The 16,882-nt window shown below is 39.4% G+C and overlaps 1 protein-coding gene and 1 long non-coding RNA gene across 2 annotated transcripts in view; one reads left to right on the top strand and one right to left on the bottom strand.

Moving 5' to 3' along the window:
* Positions 1-8,760: 8,760 nt before the first annotated feature.
* LOC126253202 (uncharacterized) lies at positions 8,761-9,459 on the top strand. Its single transcript, XR_007545919.1, has 3 exons — positions 8,761-8,829; positions 8,933-9,109; positions 9,276-9,459. It is a non-coding gene; the product is annotated as an uncharacterized LOC126253202 (long non-coding RNA).
* Positions 9,460-14,988: 5,529 nt separating this feature from the next.
* The window catches only part of LOC126251650 (uracil-DNA glycosylase-like), a 45,016-nt gene continuing 43,122 nt past the window's right edge, over positions 14,989-16,882 (bottom strand). The window contains exon 6 of the mRNA XM_049952204.1: positions 14,989-15,593. Coding sequence (XP_049808161.1) covers positions 15,438-15,593 — 156 coding nt within the window. The 3' untranslated portion in view covers positions 14,989-15,437. The remainder of the gene's footprint in view (positions 15,594-16,882) is intronic.

Raw genomic sequence — 16,882 nt, 5'->3', positions numbered from 1 at the left:
AAACACAGTAAGGTAGTTGTAGAAACGATTGGTATTGTATTGTAAATTGTCGTGTGTTGGGAAAGAACCAGAGCTCCAAGCCCTAACAGAAAGCACTGAAGCTCAAATAGTTGTAGGTACAAGGAACTGGCTAAAGCCGGAAATAAGTTCAGCCGAAATTTTTTCAAACGATCTAACAGTTTTCAGAAAGGATAGATTAAATACAGTAGGTGGTGGAGTATTTATTGCTGTCAGAGGTAGTTTGCCTTGTAGCGAAAATGAAGTAGATAGTTCATGTGAAGTAGTATCGGTAGAGGTTATACCTGACAATCGGACTAAACTATTAATTGGATCCTTTTACCGACCCCCCGACTCAGAAGACATATTTGCTGAACAGTTCAAAGAAAACTTGAGTCTCATTTCAAATAAGTACCCCGCTCATACAATCATAGTCGGCATAGTCGGTGGTGACTTCAATCTACCCTCGACATGCTGGAAAAATTATATGTTTAAAGCCGGCGACATGCATAAAACATCAGCCGAAATTGTACTGAATGCTTTCTCAGAAAATTATTTTGAACAATTAGTTCATGAGCCCCCTTGAAGCGTAAATGGTTGCGAAAGCATACTTGACCTTTTAGCAACAAATAATCCTGGACAAATAGTGAGTGTTGTGACAAATACGGGGATTAGCGACCACAAGGCAGTTGCTGCTAGGCTGAATACCATAACATCTACAACCATCAAAAAGAAGCGCAAAGAATATCTAGTTATAAAAGCTGATAAAAATGCTCTTAACGCCTTTTTGAGAGACAATCTTCACTCCTTCCGATCGATCATGTAAGTGTAGAAATGTTGTGAAATGTTTTCAAAGCGATAGTATCGACAGCAATTGAGAGATATATACCACATAAATTAATAAGTCATGGTACTGATCCCCCATGGTACACAAAACGGGTCAGATCGATGTTGCACAAGAAACGAAAAAAGTATGCCAAATTTAAAAGAGCACAAAATCCACAAGATTGGCAAAGTTTTACACAAGTTCGAAATATAGCGCGTACTTCAATGCGAGATGCTTTTAATAATTTCCACAACGAAATTCTATCTCGAAATCTGGCAGAAAACCCGAAGAGATTCTGGTCATACATAAAGCACACCAGTGGCAAGACGCAATCAGTACTTTCACTGCGCGATAACAACGGTGAAGTCACCGATGACAGTGCCACTAAAGCAGAGTTATTAAACACGGATTTTCGAAACTCCTTCACCAAAGAAGACGAAGTAAATATTCCTAAATTCCGATCAAGAACAACTGCCAAGATGAGAAACATAGAAGTAGATATCCTCGGTGTAACAAAGCAGCTTAAATCAATAAAGGCATGGCCTACGGTCGTGACTGCATACCAGTCAGGTTCCTCTCAGAGTATGCTGATAAAATAGCTCCATATTTAGCAGTTATATACAACCACTCGCTCACAGAAAGATCAGTACCTAAAGACTGGAAAATTGCTCAAGTCACACCAATACCCAAAAAGGGAAGTAGTAGAAATCCGCTGAATTACAGGCCTATATCACTAACGTCGATTTACTGTAGGGTTTTGGAACATATACTGTATTCGAACATTATGAAGTACCTCGAAGAAAACGATTTATTGACACATAGTCAGCACGGTTTCAGAAAATATCGTTCTTGTGAAACACAACTAGCTCTTTATACTCATGAAGTAATAAGTGCTATCGACAGGGGATGTCAAATTGATTCCATATTTTTAGATTTCCAGAAGGCTTTCGACACCGTTCCTCACAAGCGTCTTCTAACCAAACTGCGTGCCTACGTGCCTCAGCTGTGCAACTGGATTCGTGATTTCCTGTGAGAAGGTCACAGTTCGTAGCAATAGACGGAAAGTCATCGAGTAAAACAGAAGTAATATCCGGCGTTCCCCAAGCAACTGTTATAGGCCCTCTATTGTTCCTGATCTGTATTAACGACCTAGGGGACTCTCTCAGTAGCCGTCTTACATTGTTTGCAGATGATGCAGTCATTTACCGTCTTGTAAAGTCATCAGATGATCAAAACGACTTGCAAAATGATTTAGATAAGGTATCGGTATGGTGCGAAAAGTGGCAATTGACCCTGAATAAAGAAAAGTGTGAAGTTATTCACATTAGCACTAAAAGAAATCAGCTAAATTTCGATTATGCCATAAGACACATTAATCTGAAGGCCGTAAATTCAGCTAAATACATAGGGATTACAGTTACAATAACCTAAATTGGATCGATCACACAGATAATATTGTGGGTAGAGCAAACCAAAGACTGCGATTCATTAGCAGAACACTTAGAAGGTGAAACAGGTCTACTAAATAGACTGCTTACACCACCCTTGTCCGCCCTATTCTGGAGTATTGCTGTGCGGTGTGGGATCCGCATCAGGTGGGACTGACGGATGACATCGCAAAAGTACAAAGAAGGGCAGCTCGTTTTGAATTATCACGATGACATTGTAATTCTATCAGAGACAGCAAAGGACCTGGAAGAGCAGTTGAACGGAATGGACAGTGTCTTGAAAGGAGGATATAAGATGAACATCAACAAAAGCAAAACGAGGATAATGGAATGTAGTCGAATTAAGTCGGGTGATGCTGAGGGAATTAGATTAGGAAATGAGACACTTTAAGAAGTAAAGGAGTTTTGCTATTTGGGGAGCAAAAAAACTGATGATGGTCGAAGTAGAGACGATATAAAATATATACTGGCAATGGCAAGGATAGCGTTTCTGAAGAAGAGAAATTTGTTAACATCGAGTAAAGATTTAAGTGTCAGGAAGTCGTTTCTGAAAGTATTTGTATGGAGTGTAGCCATGTATGGAAAGTGAAACGTGGACGATAAATAGTTTGACCAAGAAGAGAATAGAAGCTTTCGAAATGTGGTGCTACAGAAGAATGCTGAAGATTAGATGGGTAGATCACATAACTAATGATGAAGTATTGAATAGAATTGGGGAGAAGAGGAGTATGTGGCAGAACTTAACAAAAAGAAGGGACCGGTTAGTAGGACATGTTCTGAGGCAGCAAGGGATCACAAATTTAGCATTGGAGGGCAGCGTAGAGGGTAAAAATCGTAGAGGGAGACCAAGAGATGAATACACTAAGCAGATTGAGAAGGATGTGTGGGTTGCAGTAAGTACTGGGAGATGAAGAAGCTTGCACAGGATAGGGTAACATGGAGAGCTGCATCAAACCAGTCTCAGGACTGAAGACCACAACAACAACAAGGGGAGATAGTGTCACAGACATGATACGTGAATTGGTGTGGCAATCATTAAAACAATGGCGTTTTTCGTTGCGACGGGATCTTCTCATGAAATTTCTATCACCAGTTTTCTCCTCCGATTGCGATAACATTCTGTTGGCACCCACCTACTTAGGGATAAATGATCATCACGATAAAATAAGAGAAATCAGGGCTCGCACAGAAAAATTTAAGTGCTCGTTTTTCCCTCGTGCCGTTCGAGAGTGGAACGGTAGAGAGACAGCTTGAAGGTGGTTCATTGAACTCTCTGCCAGGCACTTTGCTGTGAATAGCAGAGTAATCACGTAGATGTAGATATCTATTATCATTTGAGAATTGTAAAATTATGATGTGTCTGACCACGCAAACCTCCAGTCCATCACTATCCAGCTTCTGTGTTGTTTTGCCCACAAAAGTAACCAACACTAGATGAGTACAGTCTGTATAATTTGTCTGTTTTAAGAAAAGACAGTTTTTCAAGCATTTCAATCTTTACGACATATTTCTTGAACTATGTTTTTTACAATGATATAATTTTGCAGCTACATTCATTGGTCTATGTGCGTACAGTCACTAAAATGTGTTGCGAAGTAATAAATTAAAACACCATGCTTGATGCTAAAGTTTTACTGATTGGACGCCAAACGTGCAGTAAGTGACAAAGTCTTTTCCTTTCATTATTTTGTGAGGGGTGTCAGTGAGAAAAAGTTCAGATTCCGAATGGCTTAAAGGTCTGGTCCAACTCTCAATTGGATGCCACCTCTGAAACTTGTGTGTCTCTAACCTACCCCAATAATTCGACCAGTGAGATGGTACCTCCAGTTTATCAAGGAATCTGAACCACCTGTCGTTCCTAGCGAATCTTCATATCATTGAGGTGTGAAGGCTACGACAAAGACAGATTGAAATATTCTGTGATCCAACCGGAATTCGATCCTGTAATTTTTCTGTTTTCTTGCAACTTCTTTATGGGTAGACGTTGGCACAGTGAAAACGTGAAGCTCCATGTATTGCTGGATGCAATGGTCTTTTGTGGGGTAGTTTGTTGTTGTGGTCTTCGGTCCAAAGTTCGGTTTGATGCCGCTCTCCATGCTATTCTACCCAGTGCAAGCCTCTTCATCTCTGAATAATTATTGCAACTTAAATCCTTCTGAAAGTGCTTAATGTATTCATCTCCTTGCCTCCCTGTACGATTTTTAACACCCCCACTGCCCTATTTTCTTCCAATACTAAACTGGAGGTATGTTGATGCCTCAGAAAGTGCCCTACCAACTGATTCCTTCTTCTAGTCAGATTGTGCCACAAATTTCTTTTCTCCCCAGTTCTGTTTACTAGCTCCTCATTAGTTACTAGAGTCCTGCATGACCAAGTAAGCGAGCACAAAATACGGGATGGGGAGGGCACACCCTAACTGGATAGGCTGCCCGCACTAAGACTAGTGACCGAGCATAGATGCCGTGACCGAATACGTAGCATGTAACTTCAAACACATAACAGGTGTCATTATCCGTGTGACACTGCAGCCAGTACGGGCTTCTCATTTGTGGTGTCTCTCTCTCTGTAATCATGCAGCGCGAGGAAGCCAGGGCAGTAAGACGTAAGATTGAAACTATTGTTTACATATTGAAGAAACGGGAAGGTCTAAAAGCCAAATGTGGAGTACATTTCTGTTGGTTGTAGACGAAAACAGTGCATCTACTGGGCACGTATCGTGCATAAACTGCTCCCAATTGTTGTGCTTCCAGTCGGGAACCACTCATTTAAAGAAACAGGGTTGCAAGAAACCTCACAAAGATACAGCTCCTTCAGGGATACCGGCAGTAATAAAAAATAGTATTACAGAAAAGTGTGTTGCAATGTGTGCTAAAGATATGAGACTTTTTAAAGTTGTATCCGGTGAAGGTTTCAGAGAACTAGGCGCATTATGGAGAAGTTAACGTGGCAGATGTCATGCCACGTCCATCTACTATAAGCAGACATGTCAAAGAACAAGCTGATGCAATACGAAACAGCATAATGCCTTCTGTTATTGCGGAGCCGCGCGGGATTAGCCGAGCGGTCTTAGGCCTGCAGTCATGGACTGTGCGGTTGGTCCCGGCGGAGGTTCGAGTCCTCCCTCGGGCATGGGTGTGTGTGTTTGTCCTTAGGATAATTTAGGTTAAGTAGTGTGTATGCTTAGGGACTGATGACCTTAGCAGTTAAGTCCCATAAGATTTCACACACATTTGAACATCTGTTATTGCGGAAGTTATTAATGAAACATGTGCTGCGGCAGTTGATATGTGGACTGATTCGCATAATCAGGTGCACTACTTGACGCTTACAATACATTACATTAACACAGATTGGTCTCTTGTGAACAATGTTTTATAAAAAACAAAATTCCCGGACGTTAAGTAAACGGGAGTAAATATTATGAAAGAAATTGAAGAGAGGATGGCTGATTGGAACATTTCGCCGGACATGTTGCACAGTTTTGTTTTTGTCTCCGACCAGGGTGCCAATGTAATAAAGACTTTGGAAAATCACGAAAGGATTCCTTGTGCTGCTCATTGTATAAACACAGCACTTAGCCATACTTTCGATGAAGATAACTTCTTGTTAAATCATGCCCCGAACATCGCATCAATAATAATTACTGCAAAATGCATTGTAAGGTACATTAAGAAAAGTGGCCTCTGCTCGTCTTTGAAATCATCGTTGAAAGGAGGTCTGCACACGCTGGAACAGCTTGTACGCTGTGATGAAATCCTTACACATTCAGTATAACGAAGTTGCTGCTTTGCTGACGGAAAAGGACTCCGCTTACAGATTGCAAGGATATGATAATCAGCTTGTAGGAAAAATTGCGCATTTTATGAGACCATTTAAGGGGATACGGAATCACCTATCCCCGCAATGTTAATATATGCCTACTATAGGGAACATTTTCTCACAAACTACTGGAGACAGAGAGGTAAAAATTTTACTGTATGTGCATTCATATGTTACAACAATACTGAAACAACAGTTTATTGTCAAAGTATTTTCTTACAGAGATATTGTACATTTATTTTTAAGTAAATTTTTTCCATCGCTTTTTACTAGACTATCACCCCTAAGTCTTTTGTAAATCAAGTAATTAAAAAATCGTTGTTTCAGTATGTAATAGGGACCTATGTCACTACGTCATAAAAATTTCAGACTTCTAGGTTGACCAGTACCTGAGATAATGTTCCTAGATGAAGTAAAAAGTAAACTTACGGGAAACGGAGAAAGAAGATTAAAACATTCCTGATCCGTAGCTAATACCCCCTTCACAGTCTTCATAATCATCTTCAAGTCTTCTTTTGGCACCCCTCTGCACCTGTCTTGCTTTTTTCACTAATGTCTTGATTATATTATCAGCATGCCTTAGTCTGTGCTGATCTAAAAAGAACATAGCACGTACCGTACGGGAACCAACACACATACCCAACTTTTGAAGGACCTGGCATTTAGTTATATTTCCAAGATTGAAGGTTGCCACAGCATCATACACACTAAAATGTAGTGTATTAATTCCGACAAACACTGTTTTTGGGAGACGATGCCATATCACACTATTCAAGCACTCGTTGGGGTTCTGCGTTTTTCCGTGAAGACATTTCATCAGAAGACTTCTGTCAGCCAGATCTCTGAAAATGGGCTTTATTTCTGCCATGATGGCTGATGGTAGACTGTGGTGGTGAATGTATTTCTCTCCTGTTGTTAGTCCCCTATTGTATTTACACCAGCTGTTTTCACCTTTGGGGCACAAACCATGTTATGGATGCTCATCCGTGGATGCGGTGTGGAAATATAAAGCCCATATAGCTCTCCTCATTTCTTCAAGATTGCCTGTATTTTGCCTGATTGCAAGGCCATAGCAGTTCTGAATGTGGTCTATTATGGAATCAGTCAATCTTCCTCTGCCATCCAAGGTTTTCCCATCATCTAGTTTTTTCCCTTTCATAACTGATTTTAACCTTCTCAGCCTGGCACCCATTCTCTTCTGCACATGTCCTATACATTCAAGTTTGCTTATATTTACACTGTTCCCATATGGTTTGCTTTCCAAAACTTCTTTGAATGCTTTAGAGTCACCATCTCCCAGATATTTGACATAGCGAACATTATACCACTTTGAAGAGCGATGAAAAATTTTCTTCACCCCAGCAACCTCCATGCCACCACTACTACCATAATAATTAGCAATACAGTCATCACTGTGTTCATTTTTCAGCCTGCCTGTGCACCTACAGTATTTAGACATTATTGCAACATCAATAACCTTGCCAGTGTCAACACTAGTTGCTGTTACAACACCATTGTTGGAGGTGTGGCCCCTTTTCTGCCACGTGCCATCAAACGCCACTGTGAGGTCACGACTGCCGTCATTTTCTTCCACTGCTTCTTCCACAGCAACCTGCATTGACTTCTGTGCTACATCTTCAACTGCAGATCCTAGTACATAATTGTAAGCTTCAAACTTTGAAGGTGCACTTGGAAGATTTAGAACACCACATAGCATATCACCAGCTGCTTTGCCCTTACCAATTGCTCGCAATCCATAAACTAACCTAATATTTACACTATAAAGTTCAGTTTTCTTGTATCCATTATTTACAGTTACTGAAACCGAACTTGGAAACTTACAGCTGTATTTACAAACACTGCATATTAAATTAAACTGGGCAGCCAGGCCAACATGGGATTCTACTTTCAGAGAAACGTTTCCATGACATTTTTTGCAGCACAAACTGTTTTCAAGAGCTTCACACAATATATTCGTATCAATGAGTTCAAAAACTTCATTCCCTCTATCAAGTAAATTATATTTCTCTTCCAAATCTCTTAGTTTTTTATGAGAAGCACTGTTTTCATTTGGTGTAAGTTCGTTCGGCAAATCAGTAATAAGTGGATTCACATTTTCCAACAGTGATGATGATGAACTGCTTTGCTTTGCTAATGAATCATTATTTCTTTTCTTTTGCCAGTTCACACGCTTTTTAAATACTTTTGCTTTAGCTCTAGGCATTTTCACTGCGAAAAATGAAGCACTAAATACGAAATAACTCAACAACAACTACTTTCTTATATCACACTGTTTACAAAACAGTCCCGCCACAAAGTCAAAGAGTAACTTGAGGAAACCAGAGAGAAACATTTTCGGGCAACTAGTGTATAAATCGTCGCTAGAAACCGGGATATTTGAATTCATGTCACTTTAAAGTTACTGCCAAAAAGTTCATGGTCAGCCACGAGAGACGTGTATAACTAAAGTGCAATACCCGATCTCACAAATATATAAAAATAAAATAGTTATAATTGTAGTAGAGCTATGTATGATACGTCATTTTAAAGAGGAAACATGGCAGAATATAATACGCCAATAAAAAAAAATTCGATTTTTTAACCCAAAATCCGATTCCGTATCCCCTTAAAGAGGCCACAGATGAATTGGAAGGCGAAAAAGAACCGACAATCCAGTTAGTTGTTCTTTGGTTTCACAAAATGCAACAAATCTGCAGTGTCAGTGACACTGACTGTCAGGTGAATAATTACTGCAGTTAAAAGCACTGTTTCATGATGATACGATAGATTTATAATTAACTAGCGTAATTGATGTGTACTAACAGATATGTATTTTTTAAAGGAGGTACAAAGGATTAAAAATCGAGCCTTGACTTTCGTTTGTGAGAAGATTGTGATCATTTCCAGACATAAAATTGCTAAGTTTCTTTGGCCGTCTTTCGTGATCTTAATATGCTTGAAATAAATGAAAAGCAGGAAATTCTTAGCAATGTGCTACAAATGTGTGCTACTTACGCAGGTACAACATGCAATCATTAACATAATCGTTTTTGTATAGTTAGCGGATAGTGTATTACAGAGAAACGGAATATTTCATTAACGTAAAACACCTCGTTTTTACGGGACCGTTTTGATGATTTCCACATCAGTTCTGTATCACTTGTCTCTCTTGTTTATTATCATAGATTCTTCGAGTACTGTGTCATCACCGCCCAGAAATAGAGATAGTTTCAAGGAGTGGGGGAACAACAGATGATCCGCAACAGATGAAGTAGATCTCTACATTTTAATGCACCCAGGAGATGATGACTTAAAGTGATGGAGCAGACATGAAACAGATCTGCTAGGCCTGGCTGCAGTTGCAAGACGTATTTTATTTCACCCAGCAACAAGCGCACCTAGTGAAAGATGCTTTAGTAAAGCCGGCATGTTACTAACAAATCGCCGCAGCCAATTAAATCCGGAACGCGTTAGTGATTTACTGCTGATCAACAATAACTATAATTTTGTTTCTGTTGCAAACAAGTGAAAAGTATGACAAGTAACGTCTGTAAATGTTTAATGTTCTTTGTATGCTTTCTTTATGAAGATGTTTGCCTTCTAGATTACAGGGAAAGCACTTATTTAATGTTTCCTATTAATGAAAGGAAAAATATATCTTCTGTTCGGAAATGAGAGTCGTTTTCTATTCGCGATTGTATTGAAATATCATTTTACTTTCCAAGTGCTTTATGAATTTAGCAGTGTCACGTACCCGTTCATGGAAACGTTACTTTTGTATTAAAAGAGAGAGACAGATAAAAATACATTATGTGTGTGTGTGTGTGTGTGTGTGTGTGTGTGTGTGTGTGTGTGTGTGTGTGTGTGTGTGTGCGGTCCCCCTGTCAACAGGCGAACCGTGTCCGGTCAAACAGAGCGTTGCAGCACTATTATTTACGTAATTTACCATCTAATCTTCAGCCTTCTTCTGTAGCCCCACATCTCAAGAGCATCTATTCTCTTGAAGATTAAAATTCCCTTGGTTGTTGTACCATGTCATTTTATAAAATACTTAAATTATAAACTTAAAACCAATAATTAAATATTTTATACAATGACGCGGATGAACACCAAGAAGAATTTTAATCATAACACTAGCCGCAAAAGGCTACGTAGTTATACTTATTCTCTTCTTGTTTAAACTGTTTAATGTGCGTGTTTCACTTCCATACAAGGCTACACTCCACACAAAAACTTCAGAAAAGACTTTCTAAAACTTAAATCTAGATCAATGTTAACACATTTCTCTTCTTCAAAAAGGCTTCTCTTGCCACTAAAAGTCTACATTTTATATCCTCTCTACTTTGATCATAACTTATTTTGCTTCCCCAATAACAAAACTCATCTATCACTTCAAGTCTCTTATTTCGCAATCTAATATCGTTAGTATCACCTGATTTAATTAGACTACATTCCATTATCCAGGTTTTGCTTTTGCTGGTGTTCATCTTATATCCTCCTTTCAAGAACTGTCCATTCATTTCAACTGCTCTTCCAAGTCCTCGGAAAATCTCAATGTTTTATTTCTTTGCCCTGAACTGTAATTTTTTCTTTGGTTCCTGTACTTCTTGCTGAGTGTACAGACTGAATAACCCTGCCTCACTCCTTTTCATCTGCTGCTTCCCTTTAATGCCCTCAGCTCTTGTAACTGCCATCTGGTTTCTGTACAAGTTGTAAAAAACCTTTTGCTCTCTGTTGATTTTTTTCTCCTTGCTACCTTCAGAATTTCAAACAAGAGGCTTCCAGTCAACACTGTCAAACGCTTTCTCTTTAAGTCTACAAGTCCTTAACCTATCTTCTAAAATAAGTAGTAGGGCCAGTATTGCTTCATGTGTTCCTACACTTCTCCAGTCCACACTTGTCTTTCCCAAGGTTGGCTTCAGCCATCTGGTTGGTTGGTCGTTGGGAGTCAAAGGGATCCGATATGTATCAATAATCCTCTGAGGAAGGATGCAAAAGCCAAAGCCTGGGAAGTCCGGTAGTAACCAAGATACAATAAGACAGAGAGAAAATCAAGGAGAAGTAGGAGGGGAGAGGGTAAGACGGGTGAGCCACTCATTCCAGAATGCAAGAGGACCACAGACCTTGTTTCTGCCAATTTTTCCATTCTCCTGTGACAAATGTGGGTTAGTATTTTGCAGCTATGACTTATTACACTGATAGTTTGGTAACTTTCACGCATTTTCTTTGGAATTAAAATTACTAGTCTTTTTGAAGTCTGGGGACCTGTGGAATGGTACATTAGCTTATTTGTTTTAGTTGTAAATATTTGTCATGTATTGTTGTTTTTCTGACATGTTCCACATCCTGGAGGACCTCCTCACTACGGATCAATTGGAACGAAAGTAAATCTAATCTTGACTGTCTTGTACACCTCACACACAAGCTGAAAGGGTTTTGTCATAGAGGGCTCTCCCAAGGTTATCAGTAGTTTTGACAGAATGTCATCTACACCTGAGGCCTTATCTTGACCTGGGTCTTTCAGTGCCCTATCAAATTATTCTCACAGTGTCATAGTTCCAATCTCTTCTTCATCTACGTCATCCAGTTCTACAGTATTGCCTTCCAGTTATTTCCCTTGAATAGACCCTCTATATACTACTTCCACCTTTCCCTTCTTTGCTTAGGACTGGTTTTCCATTTGAGCTCTTTGATATTCATATAGTTGCTTCTCTTTTTCCCAAAGGCCTCTTTAATTTTTCCTGTGGGCAGTTCCTATCTTTTCCCTACTGATGTATGCTTCTACATCCTGATGTTTGTCCTCCTGCCATTCATGCTTAGCCATTTTGCACTTCCTATTCGTCTTATTTTTCAGACTTTTGTATTCCCTTTCACCAGCTTCATATTTATATTTTCTCGTTTCAACAATTAAATTCGATACCTTGTATTATCCATGGATTTCTAGCAGGCCTTGTCTTTTTACCTATTTTATCCTCTATGCCTCCGCTATTTCATCTCTGAAAGCTTGCCGTTCGTCTTCTACTGTATTCTTTTCCCCTGTTCTACTCAATTCTTATTGTGCTCCCTCAAACTCTCAATACCCTGCAGTGTGTATGTGTTTTGTCTATTTTTGGCAAAGGCGTTGTTGGCCAAAAGCTTATTTCTGACAGTCTTTTTGTTGTGCCTATCTGCAACTCAGCATCTCCGCTATGTGGTGAGTAGTAACTTTCCTTTCATAATGTTACATTCCATCGTGGATTTTTCATTGTTTGATCTCAATAATCTCATTTTTTCAGTGTATCCAGGTTCCATCTCCTTAATTTCCAACCTTTTTGGAACTTATTCAAGTTTTAGTCTGCAGTTCATAACCAATAGATTGTGAGGTACCTGACTGCAAATGTGCACCGCAAGCAGTCAGCTTTGCAATGTTCTCTTGGAAACTGATTTGAGATGAACCTGAATCTCACTAACACCAACAATTCCTGTCGAGTTTGAACCCAACTGTCACTGGCAAGGTGTCCACTGGTCTCTGGTTCCTGTTGGTTAGGATCTTATGCCATGTTACACTATTTGGTTGTATACAAATCCTTGTAGACATGCTGATGTGGTCATGAGCATTTAAAAAAATGATAGTTCTTTCCTGCCATCATATTATGTCCCCACAACAAACCAACTTACTCAGCTGATTCCATATGACCAACTATCACACATCACCCATCTTAATGTCACGATTTACATCAGTGGTGGAGGTTTGCATGACCACTCTGTATGGCGCAGTACACAATGAGGCAATACAATATGTTAGTGTCTTGGAATTCGATGCAGAAACAACTCGCATTGTCAGAGCACATAGAAACATAGTTTAAGCTACTTAACTGGTTACATTGAGAAGACAGAGATACAACACCAACACATATCACTGTTGTAGGTATCACTTGGCGCAACATAGAGTGCTGCTCACTCTATACAACTTGTGTTGTACAATCCATGAGGGAAATTTCAGATCATGTGCATGAGAAACAAAGATGAAGCAAAGCTACATCAGTGTTTGTGTTTGTATTAGTTCTCATTAACTTTTACTTTTCATGTAAAAAATTCAAAACCACACCTTTGTAATTTGTCCACTCTCCATGATGCAGTCTTTCTCATTTGCTTTTGAGGAACTATTGGGAAAAAAAAGACGATTTCTCCATATCTTACAGTCTGACATCACAGCCTGATGGTAAACTGGTTTTCTTTTCGTTATTGCAATACTTCATAAATGAGTAAACCATCGAGCATGTTTTGAAAAGCTTACAGTGAATGATGTAGTCGCTGGCCAGTTTAAGTTTGGTGGGTTTTATGTCTAGATTACTTCGTACAAAGTATAGCTAAGATATCTACATTGTTTCTAACAGCAGAAGATGGGCAATACCTTTTTCATTCTCCAGAAAATATGAGAGTTATACTGGAGATTGCCTGCGGTGAGGTTGGCAGATACTTGCCACCGATGACACTATTGCCACCCACTATGCAAATGGCTCATGTTTCTCTTTGTATGCTGCCAATACAAACTGAAGCTGGAAATGGAAAACTTACTGTACTGAAAAGACACCAGGAGTCATCAGCTGACAATATGCTTTTACAGTTTATGCTTCATCAGGAAACTTTGAACAGGCATAAAATAGATTTGAAAGCTAAACTCTTGTTACTTCTGAATGAGCAGCTAGACAAAGCCGAGAAGGACATGTCAGGATTTTCCTCATGATCAAGGGCGCGTCTGTTTTTCCATATACACTGTCTATTCCTATGCCAAGTTCACAACCCACATCAACGTTGCCTGATCCCACTTCGCCGGCCGGTGTGGCCGTGCGGTCTAGGCGCTTCAGTCTGGAACCGCGTGACCGCTCCGATCGCAGGTTCGAATCCTGCCTCAGGCATGGATGTGTGTGATGTCCTTAGGTTAGTTAGGTTTAAGTAGTTCTAAGTTCTAGGGGACTAATGACCGCAGATGTTAAGTCCCATAGTGCTCAGAGCCATTTTTTTTATCTCACTTCCATGTCCAGCAATGTTTCTTCTGAATAAGCCACAAGCTGTATCATACATTACTGTGGGAAACTGAACAGTTCTAGAAATACTGTCCAATGTTTACTAATTTGTAAACACTTTTTATACATGTGCACATTGAATAAAGTACCATACTGTGTGGTTTTACAAAAAATTAACTTTTCATGGTGGCATTTTTAACGTCATTCACACAGTTTCACCAGCTCACAGTTATCTAATGATTAGCTACTAAGCAGGAGAAACAGCAAGTACAAAATTTATGCCCTGTTTTCACAGAGTAGTCAATATTAAACTCTCCAAAAACTGTTAGCAGCCTAGACTCATTCAATAGAATTCATGTAATTTTTTTATGTTTATAGACTTCCCTGTAATAATCGTATATGGTAGCATTCCACTGGGAACATGTCACACACCGATAAGCATCTTGTGCATGACCATGACTGCAATGTGTCATATCACACATCACATCGTCTCAGCATGAACCACACCAACCAGTTCTAGACCAACTACAGCACTCCACAGTGACCTTTATCCTTTTTTTTTTTTTTTTAAAGGGGTACTAATATTTTGTTCAGTCAGGTTATTATATCGTAACAGACACAATGCTTATGAATTTATAAAACAAATAGTTATGCACTTACTGCTGAAAATGGCCACACCAACTAACTAGTACTAGTAAAACTTCAGGCTGTGATGGTCTTCATGAAGAAGAAGTTTTAGCAGGGCCTACATTACCCACACATTTGAGACAGACAATGCCATTCAGGTGAGATATATATGACGCAGAAGTACTTATCAAGTAGAGAATAAAGCTAATGTAATGTACATCTTGATACTGACACAGCGAAGTGAAAAATATTCATGACAACACACAGAAAGTAAGCATTTATTTACACAAAGGAACATTCATTCATACAATGCATCCTATCAGCTAATACAATGCTGAGAGAGTCTTGTTTCACTAATTAGCTATCAGACTTTCAGTGCAGGTCTGTCGAGTACAAAAATATACTTCACCACTTTTCATGGTGATGGGAAAAATATTTGTACTCAAAATTTGTACTGCTGCAGGCAGGTATGGTTGAACTAACAGCCTTAAAATACTATACACTTAATACAGCTCCAGTATAGAACTTTTTCAATTTGCTACACTAATGTACATAAAAAAACAAAAGAAAACAAAATAAAAATAAAAACACGACTGTCACTGCAAAATCTATAGGTGAGGGCAGATCACAGTACTGTGGAAATTATGAACACAAGTACAGAAACTTATAATATCAAATTGGCACATAAAAATAAAGGAAGTACTGAAACACAATTTAACTGAGATCTTCAGGGAGGTGACACCAGTCAATCTCTCCACGTCCAGCCTTTCTTAGCAGCTCATTGCACTGAGAGAAATGCTTGCAGCCAAAGAACCCACGATGAGCAGAGAGTGGGGAAGGATGAGGTGCCTTTAAAAGATGATGTTTTTTCTGGAAATGAAAAACACTTTACTATAGTGGGACTTCTGCAAATGTGTGTCACCTTAATGGCCCCCTCCCCCCCATTCACACACACAGGCTTTGAAATATACATTGGCAAAAGAGAAATTACATAAAAGACAGTAGGCAGAATTTATTATCAAGAATGAGAATTTTAACTTAAAGCTTAAAACATTTGCTATGACAGTTGTAGAATTGTTCAGCCACCATCCGGACTAGTCCTGGTTGAGTTTCAGGACTTGCTTAGTATGCTTGTGTCATCATCAGATTACAGCTTTTGAACAGCACCAAAAACTAGTTGATAAGTCATTCACACCCTGTATTTTATGTTCACTCACTCAGATTGGTTTTATTACTGAAATGCAAGGTAGCATAAACAGGTGCTTTCTATAAGACTATGTCCATGCACGAAGGCTGCACTCAATACCAATAACACGATAGCTTCACAAGCAGAATTTTATCGAAAGCTTTGACAAAATGCAAAATACCACATGAACACAACAGAAACAAAGCGGCTCGCATTTCTAAAGGACTATTTGTCGTGGCACATTATTGTGCAACTGTTTCTCAACCTAAAACTGTGTCCTTATGCATAATAAGTTGCACGAAAATTAATAAATTCAAATGGCAAAAGACAAACAGTTGGTGACTTATGTTCTTGCTTGGTACTGGAAGGTCAGAATATAGACAGGTGTGCGCCCAAATTATTCCCCCTTGAAGTTGACCACCATTCATTATCACCATTTGCATCATTCAGAATTTTCTATCCATTATAGATTTTAGCAACATACATCCATGTATGTCTCCTAATGCAATCTGCCCAGCTTTCATTTAAACTGCCTCACTCTATTCTCATCACCTAAATCTAACAAAGAACACCATTGGAGTACCTACCATTCCATTTCCCTAGCTAATGTCCTGTCCACCATCCATTTCAGTGTGTTCCCTGACCAATCTGCTTTCATCTCTTTCTGCATTTCCCCCCCCCCCTCCCAAGGAGCATTTAGATGGGCCTACATTACAGCAATATTTGGCCACAATAGCACTGCTGTCAAAACTGCTTATGTTGCAGGTAATTGTCACGTGGGTGCCATGTTGTCCACCAAGGGTGGAGGCTATTCCTCCTGTGGGGCAATATCTATACTATGTGATCAAAAGTATCTGAATACCCCCCCCCCCAACAAAAAAACACACATGTTTTTCATATTAGGTGCACTGTGCTGCCACCTACTCCATATCAGCGGCCTCAGTAGTGATTAGACATCAGAGACCAGAATGGT

This window comes from Schistocerca nitens, chromosome 4 (genome assembly GCF_023898315.1).
Source record: "Schistocerca nitens isolate TAMUIC-IGC-003100 chromosome 4, iqSchNite1.1, whole genome shotgun sequence".
In the NCBI taxonomy this organism is placed as follows: Eukaryota; Metazoa; Arthropoda; class Insecta; order Orthoptera; family Acrididae; genus Schistocerca; species Schistocerca nitens.
The sequence above is the reverse complement of the archived record's forward strand: the minus strand, read 5'-3'. Positions and strand labels throughout refer to the sequence as shown.